Here is a 20001-nt window from a genome sequence, read left to right as displayed (position 1 = left end):
TGGTATCATGTCACACTGCAAAGGAAAATGTTATACAAGGTTATACAACACAATTGTAAAGAGAATTAAAAAATGAAGCTCTCTGCCTGGCATTATAGGAAACATGATAATCACTAGCACCAATGAATATGAGGCTTTTTTATTGTCAATTTCAACTGTCAGCAAAAATCCGACAACTGAATTTGCTGTTGCTAAATGTGTCATGCGGAGACAGGAAAATTGTTAGTTATTGTAAACTGTTTAAAAATGGTGCCTGTCTGCAGCAATTGTGTTCAGACAACAGGTACTGTAGAGCAATTGAAATAATTTTGAAAAGACACCAGCACAAAATGCTCAAATGTGAAGGAGCAGGAAGTATATTCAGCTTGTCATTTATTGTGGCTTGTGATTTGTCTTTAGTGTTTGCCAATTACTGTATTTCTGTTTTTATATTTTTTATATACCACAATACCTTGCATATAAAAGACTAAATCCTAGAACCATTTTCTACAATGAGGTAGAAAAGGGAATCCATTTGAGAGCCACTGTGATTGTCATCTGCTTGGCTCTGATCATTGGTGCTTCTGTTTGTCAGTGCGGCCATCAGCCTCTGTCATCTTATCTGTCGCACATAAAGCAGATTTGACATCAGCACTGTTTCACATTGTTTTGTTATGAATTTATCAAACCAGATTATTATTTTTGCTGTGCTGTAAATGCTGTGCAAAGTGCAAAAGAAGAGAGCATCTGTATTAAGTGGCTTTTTGTCCTTTTGGGAGGACAGCTTTAGAATCTTTTTATTCTCCAGCTTCTTTATCCCCTCCCTGTCTTCTTAATAGAGACCTCCCATTTGTGCGGGTCACAGAGGGGGTGTGGAAGTGACCAGAGGCCGTCTGGAAGGCCTTGGGATCTGTGTGCATTTCACAGCTGTGGACTGTGGATAAGGGAGGCAGGACTTGTTTGCGCTGCTCTCTCGAGCCTTGCCAACTCATTACAGGCCATTTAGCTGGTCAATTGGTCAATTGATCAGTTGGTCAATTAGTCAATTGGTCAATTAGTCACCGGAGGAGAGGTTTCTGTGAAGTCTGAAATGAGCTCTGCAATCAATTGAAATTTCATTCGCTTTCATTTTTTATCTCCCGGGCTATTGATTTATAACAGTTTCAGTGCTTTGGCGTTTCTTTATTTCCGTCTTGTTCCACTTTGTCAGCTTCATTTTCTGGTGGATTTGAGCATCATCTTAAATTGTGAATCCATAGATCTGGCGTGTGGGGCTGACTCTTTTTTTTCCCCTAACAAGCTGATACAGTACGTTTCTGCCAGAATGCAGATGGAATGATGGGTGATTAAGTGGATGTTTCTAAAAAAGAAGGCTACAGGTCTAATTTCTTATCACTCTATAATAAAATTTGACACACACATATTAAGGGCTAAAATGTCTTTTATATTTAACTTTTACATTTCATTCTGCTTAGTGAAATGAAAATGAATGTTTTAAATATCCCTGGAAGAAATTAAATTTTATGTAGACATACAAACATACACAAACACAAATTTGCCTTACACAGAGCACAATTTGAAGCCTCTTTAGATGGTTATGCTTTCCATTGCTGTGAAACAGTATATGTACAGTACGTTGCTGCATATGAAAAGTACTGTATGCAAGCATCAAGCATCAAATGATTAAAGAAAACAATTGTAGTATTTTGTGATCCAATCCTCCTCTTCAGCTATACTTTTTCTATACAGTTCAAGACCATCATTATTTCCAGAACTGCCTGTCTTTTTGCACTGTATGCATGTATATAAACAGTATATCTTTTTGTGTATTTGTAATATTATCATTTGTTTTTATTTCTAAGATTATTACTTCTCACTTTTTCTGTCAAAATTCTAAATGTATAATTTGTTGGATAACTAAAACCTAAACAACTGAATTTATAAGGTGAGCTCTAAATGTATCAAGCCCTAAATGAACTGTGCATACCCCTATTTTGTATCAAAATATGTTAAAAACATTTTTAAACAGGTTCATTCAACTGGCCATCAGTATTTGTGAGACCTCTTTTTTTCCCTTTTAGCTGTGTGAAGGTGCTTCCAGCAGTCCTATAATAGGTTCTTAAACTGCAAATGGGGAAATGTGTCCACTCCTCCATGCAGAACATCTCTAGCTTTTCCAGGTTGCACTATTTCCAATCTGCATTTCCAAGCCATAAATGTTCTGCTGGATAACCAACAAAGAACATTGAAATTTATGCTCTATTAACCTTTTGATGATGGAGTTTGATGGGGCCTCTGCATTATTATCCTATTATGAGTTCTATTTGCCTCCAATTTTGAGCTTCATGACAGAAGGCTCCTGTTTTTTGGCTGAAATATTGTTGTAAACTTTATGATCTGTTTTTTCCCAGTACTCCACTAGGACTCCAGGGAAGACAGTGTAAACCAACCCTATGGCAGAAAAAGTCAATTTTGCTTCTTTACAGAAGGGATAGTATTCCTGTGGTCCAACCTGGTAACTACTGCTCAAGTTAGCTTACAGCAAATTAGGAAGTCGGGGCAAGTCATTCCATGAATTACCTTCTCTAGAATGCTTATTTGATAGAAAGTTAAACAGACACTTTCTGGTGAACTGCTAATTATTTGTGCCCTTTTATTTATTAAATAAAAAAACTATTTCCATGTTCCCCTCAAAAACCATATTCCTGTATATAACAATTTCCACAATCACATTTATTATAATTACTGTATAAAACAAATTGTCCATGAACAAAGCAAAAGGTACTGTATAGACATTTCTATAGTGTATGCTTTTCCAGGTTATAAAAAAAAGTTAAATTGAAAAGGCAAGAGAACCAATGCTCACTCTTCACTCTTTTTGTGTTTGGTCTCAGGTCTTTGCTCCCAAACAGTTTGTTGTGAAAAACACCATCCATGTCTGCTGCTAGTCTATCAGAGTGCACCCAATATATTGCATATCCAAAATAAAGAAACTACTTATTTTATTAAAAAAATTTTGTATGAGTAAAGGTTCTGTAAAGGTTATGTCCGGGCTTCTGTGAAGCGTAGCTCAGGACCCTATGCAGACAGTATAATCTGGAAGTAAGTAGAGAAGAACATTGGGGAAAAGACGTAGAGGATCAGGAGGGGTTGACAGACAGGAGGGCGTGATGATGATAATGTGGTGTTCGGGGGGCGTGGCGAAGGCAAACAAGCCCAAACAGTCCAAGGGGGAAATCCGGGTCGCAGTTCAGGGTCCGGGAACCGGGGGATCCGTCTGAGACAAACAAGGTTAAAAACTGGAATGGGATCAGGGAATAAAGCCAGGGTAACGAGGCCAGGTACTCCGAGCCCCAGACTCAGATGGTCAGGACACCGTGATGAAGCTTGTGCCGTCGGGTGTCTCCTGGACCGCTGGTAGGCGGACTTCTGGGCGTCCATCTCCCAGTGCTGAGGCAGGAATAGTGAGAGTGCCCGGCTTAAATAATGACGGACAAACGGGGCAGGTGCACGAAATGAGCAAATACGAAAGGGTCGGAGCGACTTTAAGAGGAGGGATGACGATTGTGACAAGTTCCTGTAGTGTTCCTGTATTTTCCCCCTTTTCTACCAGAACTAGAATCCTGTTGTATTTTACGTCCTCTGTGCTGGTACAGTAGGTGTCAACCTTCCTCTGAACCCTGGTTCTTTCTCTCCCCCCCACAAAAAAACCCACTATTAAAAACAATTAGACTGCTCCTGATCTGGGCTCGTTGATATTTAATGCGTTGCAGGTAAAAAGAAGACCAGATTGCTTATTATTTAATTTGCATTATGTAGAAATCCCTGGCCAGGTCTGCTGGAGTAAAATTAAAACCTCCAGCTAGACACTTATTTTAGTGCCAATTGTTTTAGTGGATATTTCCACTTTATATATTTTCTGTTTAAATTCCAATGGAATTCAGCCACAGACTTTGTGAGATCAAATATGAATGGACTTCTTGCTGACATCATACCAGGATGAAGTCACATGGTTTATTATTCATGTGAAGGCTTCTGTAAAACTGCAGCAGAAAGAAGTTCAGTGAGTACAGAAATCAATTTGTTACATCTGAATCTCAGTATAAGTGGCATTTAGGCTATTCTTGTCACAACAAAAATGGAAATTGTTTGACAGTATGTCAGCTGCAGTATCCACAGAAAATAAAACATTATTTTTGGTTTGCATGATTGATTACATAAACACCTAACAATGTGTTGACGTGCTGTGTCTCCTCTATGTGTGCATCATCATTTTCTTCGCACTGTAGAGTGATTAAAAAACAAGCAAGGTCAGGGAACTGCATGTTAATTGTAATGCATCTGCAATTATTTTATTAGTTTGGATAGTTATTTTTCTTATAATTTCTGTCATATTGTTAATGAAAAAATGCATTTGGGAAGCCTATTGATAAGACCTTCATTAAGGTTGCTCAAATCAATAAACAAACAGTATCTTTACAGTAGTAGAGGATGACTGGTTTTCTGCACACCCATATTTTGAAATATCCAGGATATGAACCTTAGTGAACCTTTTCCAAAGAGAGTGGCATGTATTCTACTACAAACCTCTGCAGTAGTCATGGGATACATGATGCATTTATGTACCTGGATGTACAGTAATTTGAGAGGGTGCTCAATAGTTAAAACTGCTTCTCCCAGTAGTTAACTTCCAACTACACAGCAAAGGAACTACCCTGGATAAAGTCAGTAATGATCTTCTTAAGGTTTCTAACTTTCTATCCTTAATATCCTTGACCTCAGTGTTGCTTTTCACACTGTTAACCAGCACATCTTACTTTCTCACTGTGTTTGGAGTTTCTGACATTGATCTGAAGTGGTTCAAGTCTTACCTTGCTGATCGCCGATAATTGGTCTGTCTTGGGGGTTTCAATTCTGAAGCTGGACTCATACAATCTGGTGTTTCTCAGTGCTTGAAACTGCGCTCCATACTATTCAGCTGTCTGAGCTGCTGTCATCCTACTCCCCACATCACAACCTTTGCTCTTCTGATTCTGGTCCTCTCTGTCCCCCAAGCCCATCTACATATTGTGGGTGACAGGGCGTTCTCCTGCTACTGTACAGTATATGCCACAGAGCTCTGTAAATCTATCCCTAAGGATATCAGAGAGTCACCTTTCCTGAGCACTTTCAAATGAAGACTCAAAACTTTTATTTAAGCTTTTATGTATAACTGGTTCTGTTTCTGCCCCCATGAGCACATATGTTTGTTTCTGTATTGTATGAGTGTGTGCACACAGCACATCCAAGTCAAAATATCTCCTCAGGATTAAAGCATTAAAATCTTTTATGAGTTAAGTGGCAAACTAATAAATGCGAAGGATCACTCACACAACGTCTTTTCTAAGTTTCTCTTGAACACATGTCTTGTTGCCATATTTTGAATATTGTATATTCCTTCATCAGGTTTCTTTCCAGGTTGCCCCTGATTCCAAAAGAGGCAGCTGTAATTTCTGGCATTTCTGGAAAAAAACAATGAAAGAAAAAAACAGATCAAAGAATACTGGAGGGAATACTTCAGCCATCCCCTGCTATTAAATGTTCCCTCATTAAGCAGACTGTAATTTCTTTGCAATAGATAATTTAAACAAAGTTGTGAATCAGGTGAAAATGCCAGTAATGGGGGATTCATGAAGATTAAGCTCTTGGGGTAACTGGGAAACGTACAGAGACAGTGTAGCACTTTTCCTCCACAGAACTGCGCTGTGCTTTTTTGCAGTCACCTAAATTGTGCAGCACAGCCTGTGTTATCTGTCCCTCACCGAAAGTTACCCTCTGTTCCTCTCTTGTAACAACAATCTAAAAAAATCAATTTCAGTGTTTCCTTCCGAAAGACGTTCCTATCAGGTGTGTTCGTAGCTCAAGGTTAATGTCTGAAAGGCAACATCTCTCTCACAGCTACCTTTATGATCCTGCTGGCACTGGGCCTTTGTTTAGCTCAAGAAGAATGGATTGCAAAATGGTACTGCAATTGCAAAAACATCAACACTGACTCAGCTGTTTTCCAAATTAAGTCGATAATGAAGTATGATGATATTGAGATACTTTACATTTGGTCATAGTTCTTTACATATGTGAAAGAAAAACGAACAAGAACTAACAAAAATTCACTGTTTAAACTAAATGACATAGGGACTGATTCACTAAGAAAATAAGCCATTTTTTATAATTACCCAAATCATGAGGTACTGTACCCAAAATTCAATTTTTTTGAGAAATTGTCAGTAAGATAGTGATCCAGTATTTGTTTCTTTAAACCTATATAAACCTTATCTCAGCTGAGCTTTTTCAGATGCACAATTTTCACATCTCTTGTTTGCTCTGTTTCTTTTTGTCTGCCTTGGCAGGTGACAGGTACGTTCAGAATGCAGTATCTCACCCTTAATTGCTGTTCTTGCTCCTACATGACCTGAATTTAAATTGAAGCTGTTTTGACACTTTGAATTTATTTTCTAAAAAATCTTTGACATTCCATGTTCGGCTATGTCTGATATCTGAGAGCTCAAAAGCAACAAATACTTTTTTTCTAGTACACAGTTCAGTGACCAGAATATATAGATTTACTGTTTGCACCAGGCAGTGTGTTTCAAAATACATTTCTGCCCGAGCATTTTATAGATAGATTATAGCACATCAAATTTGTAGCTTTGCATATCAAATTCTTAGCATTCTGTAATGATTTGTTTGCAGACTTACAGTATAAGGTATTGGGAAGGAAATGCTCAAACAAGGTGTAAGAGGAAGAATGTCTTCTTTGTGCAGCTTCTTTATCGTTAAAGAAATCCACTGTATCCCTTTCATTCCTGTAGACCTTTGATAAGCGCTGTGAAACAAGCTTCTCTTTATATTTCCCTAATAAGCGTAAATACTGAACACCATCATCCTTCCACAGAGTAATTAAATCTATCAGGAGCAAACAGAATGCACTGAAAATGTCTTGGGATACTAAGGAATTTACAAAAGAACAATGAGCACTCTGTGACAGAACCAGCACTTGTGGGTTTAAATTTTGAAAACATTTGCAAATCAGATTAGCAGGCTGCCACAGAGAGAAGTGCTGCACTCTCTCTAGCGCCTGCCCTGGCTGGGTTTCCTGCATTGCAGACGCTACGATGTGGAACCACTGATCTGGGGGAACTGACAAGGTGGTTTAAGAAGCAAAAGTTTCTCCTGCTATTCTGAAGCAGGGCGGGTGGGAAGCGTTTACAATCCTGTTGGAAGTAGTATAGTTGCCAAAGCTATAAATCCCGCATTTTTGTTTGTTTTGGAAATTGGGTTGTATTTGTAGATCAGAAAACTAAAACCCCATACACGCTGGAACAAGATATTTTGATGGAGCTCTTTGTTCTTTTTCCCTGACCTCTATCTTCTGTTCAGAAAGAGCCGATATTTGCTTCTTGTGCAGCAGATAACCCTTTGTGAAGCAACATTTGGAATCCAACCTACTTTTTCTCTTTTTCCTTTCACAGACACATAGAGAACTGGACGGGACTTCAAACCCTCAATGCTGTGGACATGGAGCTGTACACAGGACTGCAGAGGCTGTGAGTGTCGATTGTCCAGGCTGCATTACTCAACATCCCCAGCTGTAATAAGTGTTTCTTACACTTCTTACAAGTGACAGGTCTTCTGTTTGATGTTTTGTGTACCAAGATCAAGGAGCAGAACTACAATTCCTCATGGGACACCGAGTTCAGTGACCATAACATATAGGTGTGACAGTTACTCTTTACCACAGCCAGAAAATAAAGCATATAACAGCTAAAACCTAGGAAGAATAGGCAGAATATAATGTATTATGACATGAAATTTCCCTATGTATCAGGTGAAGAAAAGTAGAAGTTACTTGTCCAGTCAGAGACAGGTCAGATTTTGTCGCCAGCTCATTTTTAAAACCACTGGCAGGATTGAACTATAACCTGGCTTCAAAATCTCAAAATGTCATGAACAGTCCCAACCTCCAATGTGAAATTAAGTTTTCTGAAGAGGCGAATTGAAAGCTTCACTCTTCACCACCCAAGCTCTCTATCATTCCCCCAGAACAGTATCATCCTCACCCGGCAGGATGCTAAAACCCTTCCATTTCAGACAAAGCCAGGCTCTTGATTTGTGATTCCAGCCTGGTACTTTGTGCACATGGTCGTTCTCCTGATCCTATCTACATAATCCCTCATCAGTGAGGCAGCACGTCACCTTCAAAGTCACATTCAGCTCGTCTATCCCTCTTCCTTGCTTGTGCCTTGAGCCATGCCATTTGAAGCCACAAAGGCCAGAGCATCTCTGACTGCTACTGTATACTGTTCTCATCCACCTGAACATCTGTCAAGGGGCAAGATTAGACTAGGTACTAATTCCCAGAATCATCAGGAAGTGAGCTCTGTTCACATATTGTACCTAGAAAAACAAGCAACACCAAACAAGTACCCTTTTTGAAACAACTGCTCACCTGGGTCTGCAGTATAAACAGCATTCTGCAGCAAGCAGTAAACGTCTGTAACTGGCATTGATACACAGCTGCTGCAGATGTTTCTGTGTTTACGCCTGAGATGTTTCGGGTTTCTCATTCTTTCCCTGGTAAAGCTGCTCATTTTGATGGGGGGGAGGAGGGGAGTGTGTGTCGTTATTTTGCAGACTACTCCAGGCACACATTAGCATCTGAACATTTCTGTGTAGATTCACGATGAAGGTGAATGACCTATGGAGGTCTGTGGAAAGGCAGCAGAGTTTCTAATGCAAATCAGTGTGCTGCTGTCTTACAGCTGCTTACAAATGAAGTGGGAATCTCTACAGTGTATCAGAATTATAGAAATGTAGATTTTGAAATTGCAAGTTTCTGATAAAGGTATACATTTTGATTGTTGCTGCAGTTTCTTCAAATAATATCCTAAAGTTTTCCTTTCGTGGTCCTCATCCTGATGAGATTTTGAACTTGTCATGATTTATTCCATCTGTTTTTAGCTTGTGCTTTCCTTAAGGCTGCCACCTGTCTGTTGTCATTCATAGTTGCCAGCAAAATGCCCCACTCCAGACTTGACGTGATGGAAACCTCTTTAGATGTTATTTCTCTAGCAGCTCTAAGTGACGTCACACATAACCACCTCTGGGGCACAACAGCTGCCCTTTCACCTTTTCACCAGTTTTGGAAGATACAGATATATGTTGTTAAAATCATACAATGCAGCAGTTAGACTTTATGTGGAAAAGTGTGTCCATTTTCTATTTTTTTGGTCAGATCACAAAATATATTGTTGCTCTAGAGATCGAACAAAGAGAGCTCTCAAGCCAGCACGTAAGGAAATCAAACATTTCTAACTGGGATCGTGAAGATTACACTGTGACTTGATTCTGAAAGGTACAGTATCGAGCAAGTTAGTTCAGAGGACTTATTTAAAGTCAGCAGTGATGAAAGGAATGGAAACAGAAATTAAATTTATAAAGATTCAGGACAGAAAAGAGGAACGATTTCTTTACACAAACAATCATGGGGATCTGGAGACTGATAAAGCGCTTGGATCATTACAGTACCTGTAGGACTCGAGGGATGGGTATAGGGCAGATTGCCTCCTCTTGTGGGTAGCTTTTTACATTCCATTATTTTTTGCATCCCCTTTCTCAGTCACTGACCACCACCCAAACATGACTTGCTGTTGATTGTAATTTGATGTTGCATAAATCTCAGCTCTGTAACCTCTGTATTTTAATTGTACAGCAGGACAGTCTAGCTTTTGAAAACAAGCGACCCAATAAAGGTAGCTTTTGATCAAATCTCCATCTTACTGACGTTTTCAGAAAAGGTTGGCTTGATGATGAGATTAGGACACTTTTTATCTTTTCGTGTCCCCAAACACTTTAGCTTTTACTGACAAATCTATTATCTTACCTGTAGATCTCAGCTGTCAAATTCAGTTAAAGTAGAAAAAACCGTTCTATGGCATTGTTATATCCACACAGTCCTGCTGCCAAGGTCCGTGCTTTGATCTAAATGAGATCTTTATTAGGACCTCTTTCAGATCAATCAGGCTGCAACAGCAGTGTAGCTTTCATTTGCAGGATCTGAGTGTGCTCTGTTGTGTGGGAGGGCCTTTTCTCTTCGCCTCTGTGGAAATGCATGTTCCCAAGGACACGACGGTAATGCAGTACATGTTCAGTGTTGAGATTCTGCTTTCAGCCATTATTTTTTACATATTCCTGTTTATTTTGTGGTGCTTTTGGCAAGAGGTGAAAAGTAAGAAACGTAATTTCACACGATAGTGACAGATAGAGAAAGTATGAAAGCACATATGTATATTCCCGACTGAACTGCTTTGATATTAACATGGTTCCCCAGTCGTGCGCATGTCTTGATGTTTGTCATTCATGAGTATTAATTTAACAGCAGTCCGTGCTTCTGTCTCTTTCAGAACAATCATGAACTGCAGCCTCCGGGTCATACTGCCAAGAGCTTTTGCCAAAAACCCTCATCTGCGTTACATGTAAGTGAGAGGTGGTCCTTTCTTTGCAGATTCAGATGTTACCTTAATAGAAACAAAAATGTTTGGAAATGGAGGAGGTCATTAACATAGATCAGTGATCTAAACTGGTAAGAGCAGTGGTTCTACAGATTCTTGTGGCACTCCACTAGTCCCACCAACCAGCTGGATCATTCCCCAATCAACATGAAAGATCCTCACAACAACACTGAGGTGCATCTGAATGTTGATTTAAACTTTAGAGGAATTCAAAAGGAGTAGTTTACCTCTGAGAGGTGAGAAGAGGAGTGCTACCTTCCCGGGTTAAGTTACAGTATTTGCTGGGCAGAATCAGCAGATAGAAGCAAAATATCAAGAATGTAAGTTCATTCCTACAGTATGAATATCTTGCATCTGAGGAAAAAAAACAATGATTGTAAACAACTGGATAGCTACTAGCATTTCTTAAATGTAATTTGTAAGGAAAATTGTTGAATTCTCTAGTAATGCTCTAAATTTAAATGGAAAATTAAGTGAACATGACCAGAGTTTCATTTAGATCACAAGACGGTTGGGATGTTAATAGCTGCTCTTCTCACTGATAAATAAATATTATGTCTTTGTTTTGTATCCTCGTTATTTCAATGGACATGATTTTCGTGATAAACTGCCTTAAAAGATGTGAGCTAGAGGGATGTGTGGGAGGCATTTTATCTTGCCCAAACTAAAGAAAATTCAAGAGATCCCAGTGCTGTTGTTAAGGACTATAATGGGAAAAAATACCTTTGAGAACACAAATACAAAGTTCTTTGTGATAATGTCTTGTTTGTTTTATTATATAATAGCATTTTTTTTAAAAACCCAAAGATGCAGTGTCCTTGATTTGTTTGCTGTTAGTTACTGGCACACTATTCACATAACGCTGTTGATTACCTGATCCTCTCTTCACTCCACAACATTGTATTCAAGTTATCTGTAATGGAAGGTACCCATCAGAACTCACGTATCTGCCTGTAATAAATTGGTTTTGAGCCTTCATTTCTGTACCATACAAATGAAAGAGAGAGAGACAGATCTTCTTTTTAAATAAACTTTAAAGAGACAAGTAGAGGAAAAAAAACAAAATATTGATTTTTTTTGACACAGGACAAGTTTCTATGTTTGAAAGGCCATTATTTTCCAGTTTCTGAATAATAAAGAGCACAAAAATGAATCATGGACGTCAACCTTTAATCAATAAACATGTTCATGAGTCTGTAAACAGGGTATACTGTTGCTCATTGTTGGGCATGCGGGATTCAAAGAGTCTTTTAACTTCCATCATTTTGGAACTGAAGTTGGCTCAGTGATGGGGTACTGTGTGTGTGCTCACCCTGAGGAAGAGGAGAGAATGATCTCAATTACGGCTACGATGATGAGCTGACCTGGAGCAACTCATCATCATTTAATGAAATGGGAAAAAAGTCATTAGAGCCCTGCTTTCACTTTAGTCACAAATAGAACAAAGATGGGTTATGTGTTGGGATGGGACAGTAGAATAATGGGTCATTTTGGGGTAGTAACGGATTACTGATTAGTAGACAGCAAGAAGACATGGATCTTGTTTCCACTGACTTTTTGCAAACAGTGATGATACAACAAAGAAAAGGAAAACACAAGACTATTTTCCACATGATGTCAATGGTCATAATGCAGTGATTTGTGGATCCCACAGAACTGCACATTCATGGTTTACTGGTTCAGACTCTAAACTATAACCAAATTGGTGAAACCTAAAATGGTGAATTGTAACCAACTGAGCCCTCAAGATATTCTGAAGTATTCAGAAAGGCATTTCTAAATATAGTCTTGCAAACACCTAGCCTTCTACTGTCTGCTTGTAGTCTTAAATTTGTAACCAGGTTCTCCTGTCCTTGTTGCGACAGAGGAATTGAAAGAAGATGCCATGCATTTACTGCTTTTATTAAGCTTAGAATGCCACACACAAAAAAATTGAGTAATAACTTATTTTTGTATTACTTTTCCTAGCAACCAAAACTTAGATTTGTCTGCAGTAGATAAAAGAAAAAAAACAAAACATAAAAAGACCCTTGCTTTCAACTTGTCTGCTGTCATGTTTTTGATGTTATGGGTCTAGTGGGCCGTAGTTCTTTAAACTCTGCCTGCCTTGTCTGGTAAGTAAAGGTTATGACTGAATTGCCTCTTTATTCTGTGCACAAGAAGAAGCCCAGTAAATCATGAGGGACTGCACACATAAGGGGCCTGTAAAGGTCACCACCTCAGGAGGAGACCAGAAGCCATTCTCGTTCAAGCTCCCACTCTGGAATGCCAGAAGAACATAAGAAATGTCACAGACGAGAGCAGGCCATTGGGCTTATCTGCTTCTTCTGGTAGTTAGTCAGCTAATTGATTATCGGCTTCAACAACATTCCACAGCCCCTTGTTGTGGGAAGAAGTGCCTCCTGTTTTTTGGTTTTCAAAGCACTTCTGCATAGTTTCTACTTGTGTGCTCTGATTCTCATTTTACCTTAGATTCTGATTCTTGATTCCACTGTGTTTGACTCCATCAAGGTTGTTGACTGGATAAAGATGTTGTCTCCCCATCTCCCAAAGAGCTACAGTCAGTGAGCAAGGAGCCATCTCACTGGACTAAGAGCATGTCCCTATAATCTGCATCCTCTTTTGTCTTTATGATTGGTTTTGTCTTTAATGCTATTTGCTATTGCTTCATTTTTTATTGAGGAATTCCTGTTGAGATTAAAAGCTAGTAATGTAGAAGTCAATGTACTTTATAGTGCAGTATCAGATCACCCTGCTGTGGTTTGGAATTCATGGTGCAGAGCAAAGCATGCCACCTACTGGTCTGACAGTACTGCATCTTTATTTCCACAAACTGCCCCATTGCTTAATCTATGAGATCTGAGGACACCGTGCTTTAAGATAATTATGTACAGTATATAGTTAGAGAATTTCACTCTTATCAATGACAGCCATTGTCTTTTTACTGTGCATTCAGCCTGGATTAAGTACCATATTCCTGGGTTCAGTGTAGCACGACAAAATCTTTACATTTATGGAAATATTACTGTTATGACTTTTATCATGAATTCTAATTATATTAGGCAACACCTTTATCTATAATATGAAATTAATTTACTTTTCCCTTCAGGGCATTTTTCTTTCAGTATTCCTAAAAACAGTTTACCCTTCCTGTTTCCTAAATTGTACTGTATTGCTTTTTGTTGCCATAAGTGCTTGCATTAACTTGTGAGTATTCAGCACATTTCATGCTGCCAGTTTGGTGACAGCTGTGGTTTAGAGTGGATAAAGAGGTGATGAAATACTCATGACCATCACTGAAATTACCTTATACAAACCTCAATCATGGCAGGAATGTATTATGAGCTGCAGCAGTAAAGCAGTTATAGAAGAGATACCTGGAGTCTAGTCTCCATGGATCTGCAAGGCTCTGTTTGATTTTGTGAACAATAAAGAATATCAAATTAATTATTTATTGAAAGTGTCTTTAGCAGGTGATGGATTAGAGGGAGTGCTTTGTGGGACTGGATTTTTGGTAACCCTGAAGGGTATAATGTTTTGCCAGCTGACAGAGAATTTCAGCATGTGAAGCTACAATTTAGGTGTCTCGCAAGTCGTACAATGCTAGCTTATGTAAGATGACCAGGGGAACGGTCATTCATAACAGGTATTTTTGGAATGACCTACTTAATATATTCGACATAGACCTGAGCAAAATGGCCGCCAAGGAGAACCACCTGACCCGTATATGGAAAGGGTCTACCCAGAGAAACAACGAGACACAGCTGAGCCTCATCAGGAACCAAAATATAAATGCCCCAGAGGCAGTGAACAGGCGCAGAAGCCGATAAGGTAAATGCGGTTTGGAGGAGAGAAAGGAAAATAGGATTGTGTTAAAGATCGGATTAAAGAATAACGGACTATTGAAAGGAGATACAGTACGGTTTACGGTTTTCGGATTGTGGATTGTGGATTGGATACAGAGTGGATTGGTGTTATTACGGATTTTGGAACTCGGATCGGATCAAGATTAACAGAATGAATTATGGACTGGATTTGGAAGATATTTGGACAGAAGAAACGCCACGAAAATTAAGAAAGAAAAGTGTGGTGTGAGTAATTTTCTCATTTACGTTAACTTTCCCCCGGAGACACCAGACTTAGTAGTAGTACTCAATGTATTTTTAGCTCATACCTGTGTGAAGCCACACACTTGACCAGCTGAATAAGAAACTACACAAAAGACAATCAGGGCTCAATGGAGTCCAGCTCTCCGTGGAGCTGTGTGATTAACCAGGCCTCTTCCATTCTGAAACAAAGACTTCTGATGCCCTCCCCCACTGCCAAGCACTGATTACAGCAAAGCCAATGAGTGGGAGTACTGCAAGTAGGTGCATTTCCCTGGCTGTCTTCATCACTTTTCTCTTGTAGCTAAACGGCTCAGGGGCCTGTAGCAAGTTACATGAAAATGAGTTTCATGTAGATGCCCAAGTTGCTGTACATTGGAGTTATTTGTGAGCCAATCTCCAGTTGTTTCCTGGGGTTTGCCCCTGGCAGAGGGGCGGTGGGGGGTGGTGGACTGGCTTTTCTATTGTTCCCTCTAAATTGTTGTACAGGAGAGAATGTGGAGGAGGATCAACATCGACATCGGTCATAAACAATATCAGGTTTATGACAAGCAACTTGCAACTAAGCAAAGTCTTTCTCTGTGGCAGAGCAATGAATTGTGACGGATGTGTTCTCTTTTATTTTCAATGAAGGCACCCATCCGTAGAACAATACAAGAGATTATAGCCTGTAACTTTTCTTTGTTCGATCACTCTTGCCTCAGCACTCTCTGGATAGGCTGGAGATGTCAGGTTAAAACATACAGTACTCCCTTTCTGACAGCCGAAAATCATTTCTTGACTGGTGTGGACAGAAAATGGAGATTACAGGGAACATATGGTAGTTCATATTCTGCCCTCCATTGGGTTCTGGTTAATTGCTCCCCACAGATGTTTTGTTATTGGCACTCTTGTGCTGATTCTCTTGGAATGGTGTTTGTGGGTGGCTTATTACTTAATAATCACCTTGTAATCCACCAAAGATTGCTTTTTAACACCAGTTTCATTTCAGTAATGCAGCTAAGATAGATAAGCCTAGTTTAAAATGCATTGCAGTTTACTTCCAAATGATCCCAGTGTCACGATTGTAGTCCCTCCCCCTTAAGGGCGCTCAGGCTCTTTCACTTTTAAGTTGATTTTGTGCTCCTGCTCCTGGTTCCTGCCTCCCTATAAGAGCCAGATGCTCACTCTGTTCCAGGCTCTGCATTGGTTCCCGTACCAGGCGAGTCCGGGACCGGTAGCATCTGGTCCCGTTCCCCCCTTGTTCCCCCCGACCCTCCACCATATCCCGCTCTGGTGTTTTATCCCGTTTGTCTTCGTCTCGCATGGACCGCCCGGCTTTGAACTTTTGCCTCATCTTGGATTTCCCTTTGGACTCTGTTTTTGATTGTTTGCCCCGGACTCACCCCCCTGAACACCTGCGCACTATGGACACGCCCCCTGTTTTCATTCCCGACTCCAGCATGCTTTTATCCCCGTGTTTTCCTCACTCATCCCCAGATTGTGTCGTCTGCATGGGGTCTGGAAAGAACGCTTTCGTTACACCCAGAGCCTGTGGATTGTGCATATATTTCTGTTACATTGCAGGGTACTTGCTTTCTGATCTGCTGTGATATAAATAAGCAGGCTCATATGCAAAATAATTTAATAATTGTGTGCTATGTACAAGCACAGGCTATTTTTCTTAAGGCCTGTATAAAGTGCCTATATAAATGTAAATATTTTCAGAACATTAGGAATTCCCTTGACCCAGCGGTTTTCTTCAATCTGAAGGACATTACTTCCTAACAAACTCTGAGACAGAGGATGACGGGGGGATGGAAGAGATCAGGGTCCTTGATTCGCTTTATTTTATTCAAATAAGTTTAATCTCCATCTCTTTGAACTAGGCAACTTTCTGTCAGGCAGCTGCAAAAATGGAACTTCAGAAACCGCAAGTACAGAGGAAGCTTGTGTGCAGTGATCCACTGCCCTCTCTTGTATATTCTGACCACACCAGATAAACACGCAGAAAACTGGCATTTTACTGACTTAACTCAGTCCATCGTGCCTGAAACCTTTTAAAATCTCACGAAGTAAAGCATGATTTTCACTGAAGACCCACTGATAGTTGGGGGTTCACCTCTGCATCTGTCTGAACAAGTTAATTCAGCCACCTTCACTCCTTGACACTCCTAACTGCGTTTTCCTTGATGGCTGTATATTCCTTTAGAAAATTCTAAATAGGGTGGAAAGCCAGGAGCCGCAAAGGTTAATTGTTTTGAAAATTCTGTGTTTTAATAGCCATGCTCTTGTCCCCTGGCATGCATGCTATCATATATTACATGATATGGAAGCAGACGTAGGCTTGTCCACTCTAACACTGTTTGACCTCTTCCCATAGAAACTTGATTCAAATGTTTAATTATTTTTAATATGCACCCAAAAGTAAGGTGATTTGAGATTGATCCACATTCATTTGTTTCATTGCAGTTGAAAGTTACTTGGGCTACCCTATGGAAACACGTCTGTTTGTCAGTTTTCACATTCATTTTAATCTCCCCTGTTGGCTCTGTATAATATTATGTTCTGGACTGACTAGTTTAGAAATGTATGTCTGGTGATACTAGTGATGGAGAAGCAGCATTACTCAGTGATGTCATTAGAGACTATGAGCTGGATTGTCTCAGTGGGTACCATTCTGGAGCGTCCTCACTGTCACCTGTTACCTTAGACAATATAGATCAGAACAAGAAGAATTATAAGCAGTTAACTGATGCTAGTCTTTAGTTTGCTTGGTCTTAGTATTAGCTTAGTTTTAGTTTCATTTAAGATGAAAGGTTTCCCTAAATTATTCCAGGAGCTTCCATACTCAGTTTGCCTCAGCCTCATTTCACCACCTAAGAGGTCTGCTCCTTCCTGATAGTTTTTGTCTTCTGGGATCCTTAGGATTCTTCCTGAATGGCCCTTTATTTGCCCATGTACAGTAGTCTCTTCACCCTGACAACCACGTTTAACTGTGCTCCAATGTGTTTCTTGTTACTTCAAATTAGCATAGGATTCCGAACTGAACTTGTCTTCTGTAAGATAGAATAAACCTGTCTTAGAAATGTTGCTTATATAAAATTTAGGAGTTTCAGATAAGTAGTCAAGTTGTGGGGAGGATGAAGTTTCCATTATACCATGAGTGTTAACGTGTGTTCCTGGAAGACATTTTCACTTTCATGCATCCTTGCTTACTTAATTTGTCTAATTATTTAATTAACCTGACAAATAAAACCAGTTCCCTTGAGGCCTGAAAGGGCTTCATAGCCACCGTGGCCTGCATATATTGCATTGCTTTAATTCGGTCACGCTGAATTTCAAGACCTTGAAAAAGTTTTAGGAGCAGCCAGCTGAGAAAACCACCACCGCAGCAGAGTTCATGAAGCCCTTGGCTGAAGTGAGGTTTGTGCCCCAGCTCTTGCCCTCTTTACCGCCACTGCGTGAGCCCGGGTTGGCAGCGAGCGAGGGACTCGAGTGTGCCACCCAGCTCTGGGGGTCTGTCAGGGCTGTGGCGATGCTTGGCTACCACTTCCAGCTCCAGTTTCTGTTTGGTGTTGCATCGTGGGAAGTGGCCGTTCAATCCCAACGGCTAAATGTCTTCAAGTGCTCACAAGGGCTGTCTTGTCTCATTGGCGCATCACCCAAGTGGTCGGCTGTGGCCAGCTCCACCTGGTGGCAGGTAAGGAGGGTGATGTGGCTTTTATTTCAATTCAACTCTTTACTGGGTGGGACCACTGAAGCCCACATTCGTTTATGCATGGTTGCTCATTCACAATAGTCCTTCAACAGTGTTAACTACACAGCACACATTAAATATTTCCCTCTGCATTATACAGTACATTGAAGGCAAAAGCAGAAATTTGCCAAAGTGAGAAACTAACATACAGTAGTCAATGCCATACATCTGAAAAGCTCAAATTCAAATTAGAATTAAAATTAAATTCATTGTCTTCTGTCACTCTATATTTTTCACTGAGAAATGTGCAACAAATTTTCTCTGGAATTTCAGCTTCTGCATAGCTCACAGAAAGGACTATTTTTATCTGACCAAATACACACGCTCCCATTTGATTTAAATCCCTTGGAGTAAATTGTGTATGTAGCATGGTTTTAGATGAGTAAACAAGGCCAGTTCATTGTGAGTGGAAATTATGTGCTTTTCATGAAAGGCCAAGCAGTCTAAGGGACTGATATAAAATGCTTCTTAGAGTAAATGTGATCCTTTGCAAAAATGAAACTTTTCTAAAACCAACATAATTTTTAGGGCAGCATGGCATGATAAGAAAGAATACCAATGCAGTTTCTTGTGAAAGTACATTAAAACATGACCTAATTCACCTAAGAACAAATGAAAGGGAGTGTTGGTTCAGAGCCTGATAACAATCAGTGGCATGCAGCCAGATTAACAAATCTCTTCTACTCTGGGTAGGAAAATGATTTCAGTGCACAAGAGCAGTGAGTCTCTTATCACAGTCCCTTTGTGAGCTGGTGGACAAATCTGTTGAAAAGATTTCCATGTAGACAGTCTAGTATAGGGGAACTGCAAGAAGTGTGGGATTGCAAATGAGCTATTTTTAACACATAGAAAACTATAAGAATATTTAAGAATATTGCTTAAATGAAAAACACCCTAATATGTTTAAGTAGTAAGCTGTCAAAAATGCCCTTGTAAAACACAAAATAACTGGCCAGTTTGGTTCATACTAATTGGGTCCTTTGTCAGCTTTGTGTCAGAAGACCCGACTTGATTTGACAAGAAGGAGCAAAGGATCATTTCACAGTGGCAGAAAGAATTTCCCCCAGGGCCGGTTAGAGGCTGTTTGCCTGGAGTTCACACTGTGCATGGAAGGTTGCAGACTGGTACAGGAAACATGGAGCACAGCTGTCAGTCTGACATGCATTGCTCTCAAGAACGGGTTCTGCACTGCACAAAATTCACTATGGTATTTTTTTCCAATGGAAAACTGTTTACCTGCTCTTTGTACGTGCACAAAACTATTAAGGTAGTAAAAGCATTTTCTCTACATCCTGATTAAGCCCATAATTAGCATTTGTGTGTTTAGGGGAGAGTAGCAAAATGTAATAATTCCTTTATAATTAGTTGCATCATATATGCAAATTGTTTTGCACTGAAAGGGTCGTTTGAGAACAAGATTAAGGCTGCATGATTTAAATTAGGATAACGATTAGAACTTGTCATTCTAGCAATTAGAGCTGTCATTCTTTTGCGCACTGTTCCTGCTGGTTCTGCATTTCCAGCTCCTCCAGTGTCAATCACTCCTCACTTGGAGCTCATCAACCTTCTTTCTGAAGGCAACCTGCAAATCTTGTGCCACAACACTTGGGTACTACTGAATCCACCAGCT

At 39.9% G+C, this 20001-nt stretch overlaps 1 protein-coding gene across 1 annotated transcript in view; it reads left to right on the top strand.

Annotated features, from left to right (window-relative positions):
- The window catches only part of LOC148659328 (NT-3 growth factor receptor-like), a 259803-nt gene that overhangs the window by 42077 nt on the left and 197725 nt on the right, over positions 1–20001 (top strand). Inside the window, exons 2-3 of the mRNA XM_088641439.1 lie at positions 7488–7562; positions 10419–10490. Of these exons, the coding sequence (XP_088497565.1) occupies positions 7488–7562; positions 10419–10490 (147 nt within the window). The remainder of the gene's footprint in view (positions 1–7487; positions 7563–10418; positions 10491–20001) is intronic.

Source organism: Lepisosteus platostomus, chromosome 7, assembly GCF_059453375.1.
Source record: "Lepisosteus platostomus isolate fLepPlt1 chromosome 7, fLepPlt1.hap1, whole genome shotgun sequence".
Taxonomy (NCBI): Eukaryota; Metazoa; Chordata; class Actinopteri; order Semionotiformes; family Lepisosteidae; genus Lepisosteus; species Lepisosteus platostomus.
This window is presented reverse-complemented; position numbering and strand designations above follow the sequence as displayed.